Consider the following 17,875-nt stretch of genomic DNA (forward strand, 5'->3'; position numbering starts at 1 on the left):
ATGTATAGAACAGTCTTTTGGACTCTGTGGGAGAGGGAGAGGGTGGGATGATTTGGGAGAATGGCATTGAAACATGTATATCATATATGAAACGAGTCGCCAGTCCAGGTTCGATGCACGATACTGGATGCTTGGGGCTGGTGCACTGGGACGACCCAGAGGGATGGTATGGGGAGGGAGGAGGGAGGAGGGTTCAGGATGGGGAACACATGTATACCTGTGGTGGATTCATTTTGATATATGGCAAAACCAATACAATATTGTACAGTTAAAACATAAAAAAAAATTCAAACCCCCCCAAAAATAAAATAAAATTTAAAAACCCACAAAAGTAATGACAATAAATGGTCCAAAATAACATTAAGAAAACAGTTCCATCTATAGTAACATCAAAAGAACAAATCACCTATCACTGAGGAATAAATTTACAAAAAAAAGGGACAAAATTCATACTTCAAACACTATAAAACATTATTGCAAGAAATTGATTGACTTAAATAAATGGAAAGATATCCCATGATCATGGATCAGAACACTTAATATTGAAACGATGGTAATATTCTCTGTGACTATCCCCTACCCTCTCTCACATGCTGAATTGATCTAGAAACACAAGAACATTTTTATCAAATCTTAGCTGGCATTTTTGCCAAATTTTAAGAGCCAATCTTAAAATTCAAATGTAAATGCAAGGTATCTTGAATAGCCAAAACAATCTCAGAGAAAAGAACAAAGTTGGAAGACGTACACTTTCCAATTTCAAACCTTATTAAAAAGTGATAGTAATCAATGTAGTGAAGTACCAGCAAAAGGCTAGATATATGGATCAATGGAGAGGAACTGAGAGTTCAGAAATAAATCACTGTATTCACTATTAACTGATTTTTGACAAGGGTATCATGACAGTTCAATGAAGAAGAGGAGACTTTTCAACAAATGGTGCTGAGACAACTATACATCCACATGCAAAAGACTGAAGTTAGATCCCTTCTTCATACCATATACAGAAATAATGTATCATAGACTCAAAATTAAGAGCTAAAACTATAAAACCTTTAGAAAGAAATATAAAAATAAATCATTTTTATTGTGGATTAGGCAAAACATTCTTATATATGACACTAAAAGCATAGGGGACAAAAGAAAAACTAGATAAACTGGAATCATCAAAACTCAAAGCATTTGTGCTTCAAAGGACACCATCAAGGAAGTGAGGAACTCACAGAACAGGAGAAAGTGTTTGAAAATCATGCATATGATAAGGGAGTTTTATACAGAATATATAAAGAATTCTTATAACTCAATAACAAAAAGACAACCCAATTGAAAAATAGGTAAAGAATCTGAATATATGTTTCTCTAATGGAAATATATGAATAGCCAACAAGTACATGAAGAGATGTGCAACATCATTAGACATAAAATAAATAAAAATTAAAACTACCACTTTACATCACTAGGATGACTATAATAAAAAAGAGAGATAATAACAAGTAGTGACAAGGATGTGAAGAAATTGGAACCCTCACATGTTGCTGATGGAAATGTAAAATGATACAATTACTTTGTAAAATAATTTCAATTCCCCAAAATGTTAAACATAGAGTTATCATATGTTCCAGCATTTCCACTCCTAAGAATATGCCCAATAATAATGAAAACATGTATCCATAAAAATTTACATGAGACTATTCATAGCAGCATTATTCATAATAGCCAAAATGTGGAAACAAACCCCAAATGTTCATCGACTTATGAATGAAGAAACAAAAAGTGGTATATCCATATAATGGAAGATTGCTTGGCAATGAAAATGAATGAAGTGGTGATACATGATATAAAATGGATAAGCCTTGAAAACATTATGCTATATGAAAGAAACCAGTCACTTATGATTCTCCAGAACACATGAAATCTCCAGAACAGGCAAACCGGTAGGGATGAAAAGCAGATTAATGGTTGCTAGAGGCTGAGAAGAAGAGGGGAGTAGGGAATGACTGTTAGTGGGTAAGAGGTTTCCTTTTGGGGTTTGGTAATGTTCCAGGCAAATAGGTGGGGAAACAGTGGAAACAGTAGCTGACTTTATTTTTCTGGGCTCCAAAATCACTGCAGATGGTGACTGCAGCCATGAAATTAAGATACTTACTCCTTGGAAGGAAAGTTATGACCAACCTAGACAGCATATTAAAAAGCAGAGACATTACTTTGCCAACAAAGGTCCATCTAGTCAAGGCTATGGTTTTTCCAGTGGTCATGTATGGATGTGAGAGTTGGACTGTGAAGAAGACTAAGCACCGAAGAAATGATGTTTTTGAACTGTGGTGTTGGAGAAGACTCTTGAGAGTCCCTTGGATTGCAAGGAGATTCAACCAGTCCATCCTAAAGGAAATCAGTCCTGAATATTCACTGGAAGGACTGATGCTGAAGCTGAAACTCCAATACTTTGGCCACCTGAAGCGAAGAGATAACTCATTTGAAAAGACCCTGATGCTGGGAAAGATTGAGGGCAGGAGGAGAAGGGGATGACAGAGGATGGCATAATCGACTCAATGGACATGGGTTTTGGTGAACTCTGGGAGTTGGTGATGGACAGGGAGGCCTGGCGTGCTGTGGTTCATGGGGTCACAAAAAGTCAGACACGACTGAGCGACTGAACTGATTGACTGAATGTTCCAGAGTCCAAGCTGGGTTTAGAAAAGGCAGAGGACCCAGAGATCAAATTGTTAACATTTGCTGGATCATAGAGAAAGCAAGGGAATTCCAGAAAACTGTCTACTTTTGTTTCATCGACTACACCAAAGCCTTTGACTGTGTGGATCATAACAGTCTGTGGAAAGCTCTTAAAGAGATGGGAATACCAAACCATCTTACCTGTCTCCTAAGAAGCCTGTATGTGGGTCAAGAAGCAACAGTTAGAGTCTGTATGGAACAATTGACTTGTTCAGGATTAAGAAAGGAGTACACCAGGGCTGTCTGCTGTCACCCTGTTTATTTAACCTATATGCTGAGCGCATCATGAGAAATGCTGGGCCGGATGAGTTACAAGCTGGAATTAAGATAGGCAGGAGAAGCATTAACAACTTCAGATATGTGGATGATACCATTCTAATGGCAGAAAGTGAAGAGGAACTAAAGAGCATATTGATGTCGGGTGAAGGAGGAGAGTGAAAGAGCTGGCTTAAAACTAAACATTAAAAAAACTAAGATCATGGCATCCAGCCCCATTATTTCATGGCAAATAGAAGGGGAAAAGGTGTAAGTAGTGATAGATTTCCTCTTCTTGGGGGCTAAAATCACTGCAGATAGTGACTGCAGTCATGAAATCACAAGATGATTGCTTCTTGGCAGGAATACTATGACAAACCTAGACAGTGTGTTGAAAAGCAGAGACATTACTCTGCCAACAAAGGTCTGTATGGTTGAGGCTATGGTCTTCCCAGTGGTCATGTACGGTTGTGAGAGCTGGACCGTAAAGAAGGAAGAGCACCAAAGAATTGATACCTTCGAGCTGTAGTGCTGGAGAAGACTCCTGAGAGTCCCTTAGACAGTAAGGAGATCAAGCTACTCAATCTTAAGGGAAATCAACCCTAAATACTCATTGAAAGGACTGAAGCCGAAGGTGAAGCTCCAGTATTTTGGTCACCTGATGTGAACAGCTGACTCACTGGAAAAGTCCCTGATGCTGGGAAAGACTGAGGGCAGAAGGAGAGATGGCTGAATGGCATCACCGATGCAATGGACATGAACTTGGGCAAACTTTGGGAGAGGTGAGGGACAGGGAGGCTTGGCTGGGGTCACAAAGAGTCCAACATGACTGGATGACTGAACAAAAACAACAACAAAGTTCTAAAATCTATTATGGTGATGGTCACATAAGTCTATGAATATGCTAAAACCTGTTGAATTGAATACTTCAGATGGGCAAATTGTATGGTATGTAGATTACATATCAATAAAGTTGTTGAAAAATAAACTACAATAAAATGTAAAGGGATTAAAATCACAGAGTAGGTTCTTCGACTACCATGCAATTAACCTAGAAATAAAGCACATGGGAATATCTGAGGGTTGAAAATAAATCACAACAGAACTAAGAAATATCTTAAACTGAAGAACTAAAAAATATATCATGTCTCAAAATTCATCCCTGGTTTGGAAAGATCCCCTGGAGGAGGAAATGGCAACCCATTCCAGTATTCTTGCCTGGAGAGTCCCATGGAGAGAAGCCTAGCAGGCTACAGTCCATGGGGTCACAAAGAGCTGAACACGACTGAAGTAACAGCACACACACACAAGGGTTGAGAATAAATCACAATAGAACTAAGAAATATTTTAAACTGAATAACTAAAAAAATATATATCAGAATTCAAAATATATTAGAAAAGAAAAAAATTAAAAATTAATAAGCTAAGCATGCACCTTAAGTTAGAAAAAGAATAGCAAATGAAATCAAAGAAAATTACAAAGAGCAGAAATTAATGAAACAAAAAAGAATTAAGAATGTAGAGGTTTAACAAAGTGAAAAGTTGGTTGTTTGGAATGACTTTTAATACTTGTTAGACCCTTGGTAAGACTAACCAAGAAAAAAAGAGGAAAGGCATAAATAACCAATATTAGGAATGAGCAAGATTCCCATATTAATCTTGCAAACATTAAAAAGATAGTTATTAAATAATTTTATTTAAATACATTAAAAATTCATATAAAATTGACAAATTCCTAGAAAACCACAGTTTACCAACTGACACAAGAAGAAACAGTCTTTTTAATTGGAAGTTAAAAATTCCAACAACACAAACAACAAATTCAGATTCAAGATGTCTTCATTGGTTAATCCCACCAAACATTTAAGAATGAAATAATGCCACCTTAAAAAACTCTTTCAGAGAATTCAAACAAGAAATAATCTTCAACATATTTTTTTAACTTTGCTAGTAAAATTTAATGAAGACTGAACAAATAAGGAAAATCTCTTATAAACAAGAATGCAAGAATCTTCAATAAAATATTAGCAATCTGAATCCAATAATATATAAATGATAATCCATCATGATTAATATATTCCAGGAATGCAAAGTTTTTTTAATATGTGAAAATCAATCCATGTAGTACCCCAGATTAATATATTTAAGGAGAAATACTATATAATCACTTCAATAAACACTTCATTACATGCAATGATCAGGTGTAGAAAAAATGAATTGGATAAATGTCAAAACAAAAATAGGAATAGAAGAGAATTCCTTTAGTTTACTAACTGCTACTGCTGCTAAGTCACTTCAGTCGTGTCCGACTCTGTGACCCCATAGACGGCGGCCCACCAGGCTCCCCCATCCCTGGGATTCTCCAGGCAAGAACACTGGAGTGGGTTGCCATTTCCTTCTCCAATGCATGAAAGTGAAAAGTGAAAGTGAAGTCGCTCAGTCGTGTCCAACTCTTAGCGACCCCATGGACTGCAGCCCACCAGGCTCCTCCATCCATGGGATTTTCCAGGCAAGAGTACTGGAGTGGGGTGCCAATTTACTAAAGGTTATGTAAATAACCCCAAATCACAAAAAACCTTCAACAAAGTAATATTTGCTGGTGGAATATGGAATTATTTCCCTTTGAGATTAAAAACAAGTTAGCCTTTGTTAGTCCTGGCCACAAAGCTGTGAGCTTTGTGGGGCTGTAAGCAAGAGGAAGCTGCAAGCCCAAGGCTACCCTCTCCCTGACACATTGCAGTAAAGAACTTCTTAAAGATAAGTCTGAACCCTGAACACAGTCGTGTGGAAGTCTGTGTCCAAACCAGGAGCTGAAATGGATTTTCTTATATTCTAGAAGGTATGAAGACAAAAGGAGACTCTGATGAAGAAGTTGTTTGAGATGGAGTCAGTCTTTATTGAAAAGAAAGCACAGCAATTCCTTTAGGAACAGAGATGGACAAATTATCTCCTGAGCTTGTGTTCAACAGCCCAAACATAAAAGGAATTTTGGCTATGGAGAAAGCTTGATTATTTGAAACATCAGGACTAATCTGGCTGTAAGCTCCTGGAGACTAGTGGAAGCCTTCAATAAGTCCAGGTTTATGGAAAAAGTTTGTGACTGTTTTGTTCTTAGGGTTTATTATGTATGGCTGCCTTATGAAGAAAATACAATTATATATTTTGAAAATTAAGCCTGTATGTTAGATTCCAGAAGTGACATTTGTATTCTTTTTAGGGAACAGAAAAGCAGAAGCCATCTCTTTTTGTGTCAATTTTCTGCTATGTAAAAAAAAAAATATTGTATTTCTCACTCGCTAGTATCCTTTTATTAGAACTAATTTCATTAAAGTTGCCTTTCTGGGAGGATTTTAGGAAATGTATGTTTAACAGGTGTGCTGTCATTGGATCTCTGTTGAATGGCTTGAAAATGGCTTGGCATTTTTTTCTGACCAGGTTGATGGCTTTTAAAATTTGGAGGCAAGAAGCCCTGACTGCAGGTTATGTACTGTTTCTAAATCCAAAATTGGCCTGATATTTTTTACATTTTTGTAAAATTTTCATTGTCTGATGCCTCATTTGTTCAACCTTTAATATTACCAACCATTAGATAAAGTATCAGGCAACAATTTCCTTGCACTGTGGTGCAGAAAAGTTCTGGGTGATGGCATCAAAAATAAATGCCTAACTCACTTGTTTTTTAATTTATTTCTTTGCCACCTAAATGTCTGCTTAAAGATGGGATCTCAAGCTGACTTAGATTCTTTTAGTTGATAGGTCTTTCTCTCTCTCTCTTTTTTTTTAATCTCAGTTTTATTTATTTATTTTACTTTACAATATCGTATTGGTTTTGCCATACATTGACATGAATCCGACAGGTCTCTTAAAAGGCATCTAGCTCACCCTCCTCAAGTCTATACTTGAAGAGGCAAGTCCCCAGGGAAACTGAAAGGCTTTTGCCCATACTCACACTGTAAGCTAGGTAGGGCAGAACTGAGACTCTACCTCTCTCCCCTACCTTATACTACATGAATTCATACTCTGTTCTGAGATCCATGTTATTTGACTGTAGTAAGTTGGCACTATAGCAAGAAAAGATAGTACTGATGGTATTTTCAAATATGCTGTTGAAAAATTGAAAGAAAAGAAAGAAAGAAAAGAAACTTAACCCCTACGGCATCCCATATACAAAAATCATGTCCAGGTGGATTGTTAGTTAAATTTGAGATGCAAAACAAAGGAATTTTTAAAAGATAATGTGGGACAATACTTTAATGACCTTAGGATAGGAAAAGATTTATATGGTATAAAAGATACTAACCATCAGGGAAAAGATTGATATATTTGACTACATTTAAATTAAGAATTTCTGTTCACTGGAAGACACCATTAAAAGAATGAAAAAGCAAGCCAAAGAGACAGTATTTGCATTGCAAATTAGCCTCAAATTGCCTATACAGAGAATATATAAAGAACTTCCACAGTTCAATAAGAAAAAAATCACAGTAGAAAGACAGGCAATATAATTGAAAAGGCAGTCCACAAAAGAGGCTACACAAATAATTAATAGATATATAAAAAGGTCTCAATCTCATTACTAATCAGAAAAATATAAACTTAACCTTCAGTTAAGTTACCCCGATACTCACTAAAAAGAAGCCAGTGACAAAATGTTCCTTGCTATGTGATTCCATTCATATGAAGTTCAAAATATGGGTGAACTATAAAATTTGAGATGCATATTTATGTGGTAAAATATGAATAAAACTGAAGTAGTGATTACCATAAGGATCATGGTGATGATTAAATTGAGTGGGTAGTGTTAGGAAAGAGAACACGGTGGATTTTAGATGTTGGTGGAGAGTATACAGCTGTTTGTTTTATAACCATTAGTTACACAGGAAATTCATGTTTTACACACTTTTCTCTATGTATTATATATTTCTCTATGTACTAGGAAAAGGAAAGACATTACTCCAAATCCTATCTCCCATAGAAATAATCACTGGTCATTCCACAGACTCTCATCTATGAAGTTGCACAGGTAAGATAGATATAGAGAATTATTTTCAAGAAGTTGCAGAGGTAAGATAGATATAGAGAATTATTTTCAAAAAGTACTATATATATGGTTTTAAAAATAAGAATCTTCAATTTCTAATAAATATACCTCAGTACAAGAGATATTTATGAAGATGTCCAGTTAATTTTAAAAGAATATGAAAAACAGAGGTGAAGCCATATTTTCAAACTTAATCTTTCAATTTTAAAAACTATCACCTGATTTCCTGCTATGAAAAGCATTTTCTCACTTCCTCCCATTTCCCCCCTCACTTTCATGTTTTTATTAGTTATGTTTTCATTGTTACACTGACACATATAAACATGTTATTTTGTATCTATCATCCCCACAATTGTCTAGTACTTGCTCTGTATTCAAACAGATTTACAGGTCACCACCAGTCTTTTCACTATTGTTTCCTTTTGCTCAATTTTAAGTTATTTCTTAACTATATTTCATCATCTTTTTTTCAAGAGGTGCTGAATTCATTTAGTTTTTCCCATATTATTAAAAGTTGGAATTTTATATTTATATATAAAATTTTTATGTATATTTGAATGACATCATAGTTGTACATAATACTCTTTGTCACGCTTTTTCACCTTTGTAGATACTCTGACATTCTTTTCTGGAGTTGAATGTTGCTTTGGAAACCCATCACTTCCTCTCCTCATCTGTTACCTGCTTTCTATCATCTGTGCATCTGAAAAATTCTCATTTTTCCTTAAAGTTCAGTAAGCAAACTAGAAAATATTTCACGGTAGGGCACTCTGGATCACCATTTTCTGGAGCCTGGTGTGACATTTTTGATCTGCATTCATTCCTTCATTTTACAGAAATTTTCTTTTTTAAAAACTATCATTGATTAAAAAGTTTTAATTGTTATACTCTCTTCTAAAGATATTTGATATTCTTATGGTGGATGCCTTTGTGAATCATCCATATCTACTAGATTTTTGATAATTTTAATCTTTTTTCTCTGTATTTACTGTACCAAGTCTGCTCACACTGTAATATGATTTTTAGTGCTTTATATTTTTAAATTTTTATGTTTATAATTTACTTAATAATTCTATAATGACTTTTTGTACTTATTCTTTTTTTAGTTTTGCAATTTACCTTTTTAATATTTATATGTATTGGTACCATCTCATTTTTGAGCTTTAGTTTTATTGAACCCATTAAAGTTGCCCTTTAATATGAATTAATTGTCAACAACCTCTTTTTCATTGTTCCTTAGGTTATATTTTCTACTTGATGGATTATTTGTCTTTTGCATGCTATCTTCCTTCATCCTATCTTCTTACCTTCCCTTTTCACTTTTCTGTTTTTCTTCACTGTGTTAATGCTAGAATTGTCACCATATCCTTTTTTTTTTCCAATCTTGCATATGCTTCAGCAACTCTGTCCAGATCTTCATTTTATTCTCAGGATTTAATATATCTTTTAATAGCCCTTTCTACAGCATCTGAGACTAGTTTGCTTTCTTCAGTGAGATGGCATTTGAAGAAAATTGTTCTACCCACTTTTATTGTAATCTAAGGGTAGAGTGAGGTATGTCATGTGGTTTTATACTTGAGCCCTGCTCTCGTATCTGAACTTTGTTTAAATGTCCCAACAGGGGTCATTGCTCTGAGACCCTGGTAAAGACATTTCACCAAACCCCAGATCTGCCTATGGGATGGTATTCTTGGGCTTCAGATGAGACCCCCAATTCAGCCTAGAGCTCTGAAGCTTTTACTTCTATCAATGAGTGATTCCAATCATTCATTTTCTCTGTTGTAGCCATTTCTCCCCAACAACTGTTTCTTCTTCTTCCTCATAAATGGAGAGAGAAAAAAGTTATGTACCCAGTTTTCTTCATTCCAGATCTGGGCATTTTAGTGATAACTCTCTGGATTTCACCAATTTAATTTCTGCGGGAGGAGAGAGGCTCAGAGGAGCCTAGCTCTGTTGCAATAGTTTCTACTTTAGAATCTTTTTTTTTTTTTTAATTGGAGGAAAATTGCTTTACAATGTTGCATTTGTTTCTGTCATACAACGATGAGAATTGGTCATAATTACATATATACTCCCTCCCTCTTAGGCCTCCTTCCTCTCCTTCCGCTATCCCACTCCTATAGGTTCTCACAGAGCACCAGTCTGGGCTCCCTGTGTTATACAGCAGCTTCCCGCTCCCTCTCTGTTTTACACATGATAGTATATGTATGTCAGTGCTACTTCCTCAAATCGCCCCATCCTCTCCTTCCCCCGCTGTGTCCAGAAGTCCATTCTCTATACATATGTGTCTCCATTCCCTCCCTATTCTCATAGGTTCTCTGGTTGTCTCCTTTAAATATTTATGGCATTAGATTGGTCTTTTTATATTATTTGATTGATGTTAAACTTCCTTTGTGGATTTTTTACTTTTTCATTTTTGTTGCTCCTTTGTTAGGTATTGGAGGAAATAAAAACTAAATGTTTTTATTTAGTTTATAATGTTTTCTCATCATCTTAAACTGGATTCCTCTGGACCAGTTTAGCTAGCATTAAAACAAACAATTACTTGAAAATCTGAAGGAATTTATTCTCAAATTTATTCTCTGCAGGCCTGTCACCTTTTGTTGGAGTGATGGGTGGTGGTTGATAGGTATACTTATTTGATAGTTTTTTCCAACTATCATTATTGGCCTATTTATATTTTCATTTCATCTTTGATTAATATTGGTAACTAATTTATTTTACCCTGGAAAAATGTTCATTGTATTAATATAAATAATACCCTAATCCCACATTATACCCAACAGTGAGTATCATTATGCTCTTTTAAAATTCTTGGTGTTTTTCTGTCTCCTTTTAATCTTCTGTTTATATCAGAACAACTGAGGCATACATGTAATTACTCCTCATTATAGGTTGTTTTTTTCTTCTGACATTATTTAATGTTTCTTTAAAATAGTTCTCATTCCATCTTACTTCCTCTTCTTCATTTTTTGATCTGTTAGCATTCTCACCAATTTTTATTATTCACAGTGGAAAACATTTGTTGGTCTTGGATTAGTGAAGATACAAGGATGTGTTTTCATTTGAGACATGAGTTTGGCTACAAGCTGTTAAAAATGCCCTGTTACCAGGTTCGATGCATAATACTGGATGCTTGGGGCTAGTGCACTGGGACGACTCAGAGGGATGGTATGGGGAGGGAGGAAGGAGGAGGGCTCAGGATGCGGAATACATGTATACCTGTGGCAGATTCATTTTGATATTTGGCAAAACTAATACAATTATGTAAAGTTTAAAAATAAAATAAAATTAAAACAAAACAAAACAAAAAAAATGCCCTGTTAATACCAAATAAGTACTATCATTAATTTACAGATGTTCTCAAACCCAAGATGTCCTAAAGGGAATAAATTTTTATCTACAATGCTCACCATCAACTGGCAGGTTTTGTGAAAAATCTTCAAGCTCTTTATGTGAAAGCTCAATCCCCATATTTTCCAAAAATGTGACCAGGTTAGTCATATCAATCTTTCCTCCTTAGAAGAGGCAAGAAAGATACCAAGATGTGAGAAAAATCTGCATTAATTCATGTGTATTATAGTTAACACTTTAATCAAGAAGACATTAAGGTGCAGTAACACCCAGTCAAGGGTACAAGGAGGATCAACTGATAATTCGACTTCATCTTTCATTCAATCAACAAAGTGCAAATTTTAAAAGGACTGGGTAATTTTCCAGGGATTTATGGCATAACATGTATAACATATGCATAACTACTGAGAAAATACACATATGGGATTTTTAATGTAATAAAAAATAAGTTAGCATATATGAAAATATACAATAATATCTCAGATTTATTTGATTTCTCATCATACTTTTCACTCACTTTTAAGATTCTTCACACTGTCTAGCAACCTTTTTTGAAACACCTTTCCTTCAACTGTAAGAAAAGGCATAATTCATGTCAGAGAAAAAAAAATAAAAAGGGGATTCACCTAAAAAAAATTCTGCAATTCCTCCCCTAATCTCATAATTTCAAAAAGAGAATTTTAGTAATTCTTTTCTCCTGAAATGTACCTATTTGCTCTCAAATAGTAACAAAATTTGTTTGGAGAAAGACTTTAATGAGGCAAATCTATTAGCTCTTGGATAAAAACAATGATTATTGATCTAAACCTTGTATAAAAGTGAAAGTTGCTCTCTCTGTCTTGTCCAACTCTCTGGGACCCCATGGACTATACAGTCCATGGAATTCTCCAGGCCAGAATACTGGAGTGGGTAGCTGTTCCCTTCTCCAGGGGATCTTCCCAACCCAGGGATGGAACCCAGGTCTCCCAGATTGCAGGCAGATTCCTTACCAGTTGAGCTACTAGGGACGTCCTAAACCTTGTATATCCCATTTGATTTTCTTTCATCTCTGACTTCTTCCTTTGTACCCTTTACTCTTCCATTTTCACACCCTTCCACTTACTATCAGGCATATTAGTGGAATCAAGGACAGTAATACATATAATTTTTTGGTAGGAATGAGTGAAATAGCTATTGCCTACTATAATATAAATTAAATGACCCAGATTTTCTTTGGCAAAAATCAAGTACTGAAAGTTTTCCAAAATGATTACAAAAAGAAAAAATAACAACTTGCTAGCAATACAGAGTTATTTTAGAAGAAAACGACACAGTCAAGCACTCTAAAGCCATTTGAAGAATACATATATAATTTTAAAATCCTTACCATCAACTGGTAGAGTTTTTACTAAATTCAAGTATTCGTTATCTGTGACTTCTACTTTCATGTCTTTTAGAGCATTTTTTAGGTCACTGACATTTATCTGCTTTCCTAGAAAAGACAGAAATGGTGATAAAAAGAATTATTATAATTATTTAGAAGGATAAAAATCAGTGAGTTATTACAACAAAAGCTGCTAACTAGTAACATTTTCACTCATGCACTATAATTTTGTGGGTACTTTAATGTGTTGTAAACAAATAAAAAACTAGCATTTATGACCACCCTGATTATGTAAGTGGTAAAAAAAAAAAAAAGCCAAATATTGGTTCTTTTCTTCACTAAACAGAAATTTAAGTATTTCTCCAGATAGTTTTGAAATTAGCATTATGCTAAGAGAAATGCAATCTTAGGTACATAAATTTCATCTAGAAAGGCATATAAATTATATGCCTTGTATTAACTAATTAATATAGTGTATATAAAAACATGTATTGCTACTTGTTAGAAAGTATCTTTAAAAAAACAGGGCCTCAGGCTTCCATAATAATTTTTGTTTTGCACTATTTGTATGGTAAGTAATCTTTTGATTATTACTTTTATACTTTGCAAGCAAAAACAATTTTGGTTTAGTTAAGCCTTTTGCTTTAAATCAGCAGAAAATGAATCTCTGAAAGCTCACTGTCTATAAAGTCTAGAATCCAAAACTTTTAGTCAATAAATTAGATATGTTGCATATTTCAAGTATGTATGTCCAGTACAGATTTCTTTTTATTTATTCTGCTTGGGATTCACTTGGCTTCTTTAAATTGATACCCTTTCTCTCTTCTGGAAAGTTCTCTTCAAATATTGATCCTGTCTCATTCTTTCTCTTCTTCCTGGCATTCCAATTAAAAATACATTAGATTTTCTTATTATTCTGTATGTCTCTTAATCATTCTTCCACATTTTTCATTTTTTGGTCTTTCTGTGCTACATACTTCATAACTTCTTAAGTTCCTTAGTTCTTTCTTCAGCTTTTTTAAAGTTACCATTCAATCCATCTAATGTTATAAATTTCTATTGTTTTTATTTCTTGAAGATCTCTTTGGTTCTTTATCAAATCTTGTTTGCTCTTCATTCACATATTCAAGGCCTCTTTTTTAATTCTTAGACTATATTAAGAATGTTTAACATTTTTTTGTCTGATAATTCCAAAATCTAAATCTGATTCTGCAATATGTTATTTATGATGGCTGTTACTCATCATGCCATGCTTAGTTACTCATCGTGCCAATGTGTTTAGTAATTTTAGACCAGGAACTTCTGTGTATGTGAAATTCTTTGAGAAGATGAGTATCCTTCAGAATAGGAATACTTCAGAGGAGGATCAGAATTTGCTTATGTTAGTTTCCCGGGGCATTAGTCTTTTAGAATTCAGTTCAGTTCAGTTGATCAGTCATGTCTGACTCTTTGTGACCCCATGGACTGCACCATGCCAGGCTTCCCTGTCCTTCACCAAATTCTGGAGCTTGCTCAAACTCATGTCTATTGAGTTGGTGATCCAACTTCTGGTGATCTCATCCTCTGTCATCCCCTTCTCCTCTGTCCTTCAATCTTTCCCAGCATCAGGGTCTTTCCCAATGAGTCAGTTCTTCATATCAGGTGGCCAAAGTATTGGAATTTCAGCTGCAGCATCAGTCCTTCCAATGAATTCAGGACTGATTTCCTTTAGGTTGACTGGTTTGATCTCCTTGCAGTCCAAGGGACTCTCAAGAGTCTTCTCCAACACCACAGTTCCAAATTTCTTTCAGGATTACTTTAAACTAAATTCTCAGACTAAGTTAGTGCAAATTTGATAAGTAAGCCTGTGTAAAGGTCACCTTGTGTTTATAAATTGAGTTAAGACAGTCTTCCTTGCAGTCCAGAGACATATTTCTAATTCGCTCTCATGCTGTATACATAGCTTTTCAAGTCTTAGCTTTAGGGCAGGTGTGCTTAGTTGTTTAGTAGTGACTGACTCTTTGCGACCCCATGGACTGTAGCCCACCAGGCTCCCCTGTCCATGGAATTCTCCAGGCAAGAATACTGGAGTGGGTAGCCATTTCTTTCTCCAGTGGATCTTCCCAACCCATGGATCAAACCCACCATATTTCCTACTTCGGGCGGGCTCTGGGTTTTGCTTGCTTTCCACTGAGTTCTGGCAGACTGTCAAAACTGCTTAGATTCACTTAGTTCAGCAAATGTTTAGAGAGTGAAATGTGGCTTCAGGGCTCTTCTTCTTTGGGTTCCAGGCTTTTGGTATCAATATTCCTTAAGTATATACATTTATGGAAACATTTAAGAATCCTTTTAAAATTAGATTCTATCCACATTATTAGTTGTTTTCAATATCCAGGCACATAGCACATCACACTGCTAGAAATGGGAGCATTCTCAGAACGTACGTGAAAAGTGTATACGGGTAGCTACATACTGGTTTGTGTTCTACTGAGCTCTCACCTTTTCTTTTGTTCTACTCCTTCCCATTTCTCTGTAATGAACAGTAGCTATTTTATATGGCTATTCCTTTGTAATTCCAGAGATAAATGAGTTTCCTCTGATTATGTCCGCTTCAGAGCTTGGGAAAGATATATTACTGAATTTTTATGATAAAAATGGCCTTTTCTATTTCATTTATTATTGGATCTTCTTCTTTGCTGTTAATTAAACAAGCTGGAGCACTCTTACCATCATTTCCACACAACTGGGTCAAACAGAAGCCTACATAGGGTACGGCCAGGGAGCAATGGAGCCCACTCCATGGAGGAGGAAGGGCAGGGTAACTTGATGTGGCTTTCGTAGTGATGATCCCTTTCTAATGCCCGGGGGTCCAACTATGCATATATGAGGAACAGAAGTGGATTCATTTGTCCTTCATTGTTCACTGTAAGGATTCACATAACTATTGAGAAGAAAAAAGCACCCAAAGTCCTTTTTGAAGGACCTCTTATAGATCAGAAAACCAAGTGTAGGATCAGGTTCAAAGATTCCATTTAAAAGCACAAAATTCTACCTAATTTTGTAAGGAAGCTATTGGAATGATCAGGTTACAATATCAATGAGGATAACATCTGGCAAAGTCAGGATTGCTCCTTAGTTGCACCAGATAAAATTTCAAATGGATACTTGCTAAAACAATACATAGAACAACAGACTGCTACAGAAATAAATTCGCCACATTATTAAACACTGATTAGGACATGTGTGCATTATATCAGAGTAATTCACACCTCCTCTGAAACTAGAATAATTCTAGAAAACCTATAAGTGTGCATTATATCAGAGTAATTCACACCTCCTCTGACACTAGAATAATTCTAGAAAACCTATAACTGTGAGACTTTGATTAGAACCACACCTTAAGGGACCTTTTGAACATATCCAAAAGGGTTTTATACAGTTGCTTCTGAGTTATGAACATGTACTAATAGTATGTTTATTTTCTGGGTGGATTTTTAAAAACTATTTATTTATGGCTGCCTCAGGTCTCAGTTTCATTGCGGGTGTGTGGGCTCTAGAGTTCATGAGCTCAGTAATTGTGACACATGGGGATTGGCTCCCCACGGCATGGAGGATCTTGGTTCCGCAATCAGGGACCAGGGATGGAATTCGTGTTCTTTGCATTAGAAAGTGATTTTTCGTATGATCACTTTTATATGAAATATCCAGAGTAGATAAATCCATAGAGAAAGAACTCAGACTAGCGGTTACCAGGAGCGATGAGGAAGGTAAAGTGGGAGAAATGCCTTAATAGGTATGGAATGACAGAAATCAGGAGGCATTAGAGAGCAATGATGGTTAAAACACTCTGAACATACTAAAATTCCAATGAATTGTTCACCTTAAAGTGGTTAATTTTATATTATGTGAATTTCATTTCAAATCATTCTTTAATAATGTGATATCAACAAAGCTTCTGATAACACTGAGGACAATATTATTTGAAAAAAATACAGATACTGACAACTCAAGGTTTAAAAGTGATCCCAAACAAACTCTAAATGTAAAACAATTTTTCAAATACCTTGAACAATTTATGTGGTTTTTCTTTATATGCATACTTAAGTGTGATAAGTTATAAAACATGTGTTTAAATAAATCTCTCTAAATGAAAAAAAAAAAAAAGAAAGTGATTTTTCTTAACCATTGGACCACCAGGGAAGCCTCCTGGATGGATTTTTAACATTCTTGTGTCAAAAATTCATAACACTCAGAGTGGCTAACAAACTTGTAGATACACTACCCTACTATACCTACTTAGGGCATTCCAATTTATCTATTCAATTTTAGAGAATTAATTTTATTTTGGTAATCATTCATGATTATATAAGATCTTCTGGATAATATTTAGAAACTTCAGTGTCTTTTGAATGCCAAAACCTCTGGTAAAATAGAAGAGACATGGGAACTGGAAAGTTACGTCATTAAAGACCGCTGAGAGCTCCAATAAGCAGGCTGTTGCTTCCTTAGTGGTTCAGACAGTAAAGAATCTGCCTGAAATGTTGGAGACCCAGGTTTAATTGCTGGGTCGGGAAGATTCCCTGGAGAAGGGAATGGCAACCCACTCTAGCATTCTTGCCTGGAGAATTCCATGGATAGAGGAGCCTGGAGGGCTACAGTCCATGGCGTTGCAAAGAGTCGGAAATGTCTGAGTGCCTAACATTTGCATTTTCACTTTTTCACGTAAGTCACTTGCTGACCCAAGATCCAAGCTCCACAGAAACAAAAATTACATAAAGTCAAAAGCTTCCACCCGAGACCATTAGAATAAAAAAAACACTGACTGTCAGTGCACTGTATACTTTTCATACATTTTTATTCTTGTCATGTTTTTCTTTTTACTTGTTTAATTTCATACACCTCTGACTTAGCCAGTCATAATCTCCCTTACTACTAATAAAGACGTATTGAAGGTTAATTTTACTAGAGACTTTACTAGAGTTAGAACAGTCCTAACTCTATAATTCAGCTTTTTACTGGCAAGCCAACTTAAAGAATTCCAGTATGTTCTTGTTGTTGTTCAGTTGCTAAGTCATGTCCTACTCCTTGCGACCACAATGGACTACAGCACGTCAGGCTTCCGTCCTTCACTGTTTCCTGGAGTTTGCTCAAAC

The 17,875-nt window shown here is 35.4% G+C and overlaps 1 protein-coding gene across 1 annotated transcript in view; it reads right to left on the reverse strand.

Moving 5' to 3' along the window:
- The window catches only part of LOC105000618, a 122,291-nt gene that overhangs the window by 4,531 nt on the left and 99,885 nt on the right, over nucleotides 1-17,875 (reverse strand). The window contains 2 exon segments of the mRNA XM_010856563.1: nucleotides 11,898-11,951; nucleotides 12,747-12,851. Of these exon segments, the coding sequence (XP_010854865.1) occupies nucleotides 11,898-11,951; nucleotides 12,747-12,851 (159 nt within the window).

Source organism: Bison bison, unplaced genomic scaffold (genome assembly GCF_000754665.1).
Source record: "Bison bison bison isolate TAMUID 2011002044 unplaced genomic scaffold, Bison_UMD1.0 scf7180017864371, whole genome shotgun sequence".
In the NCBI taxonomy this organism is placed as follows: Eukaryota; Metazoa; Chordata; class Mammalia; order Artiodactyla; family Bovidae; genus Bison; species Bison bison.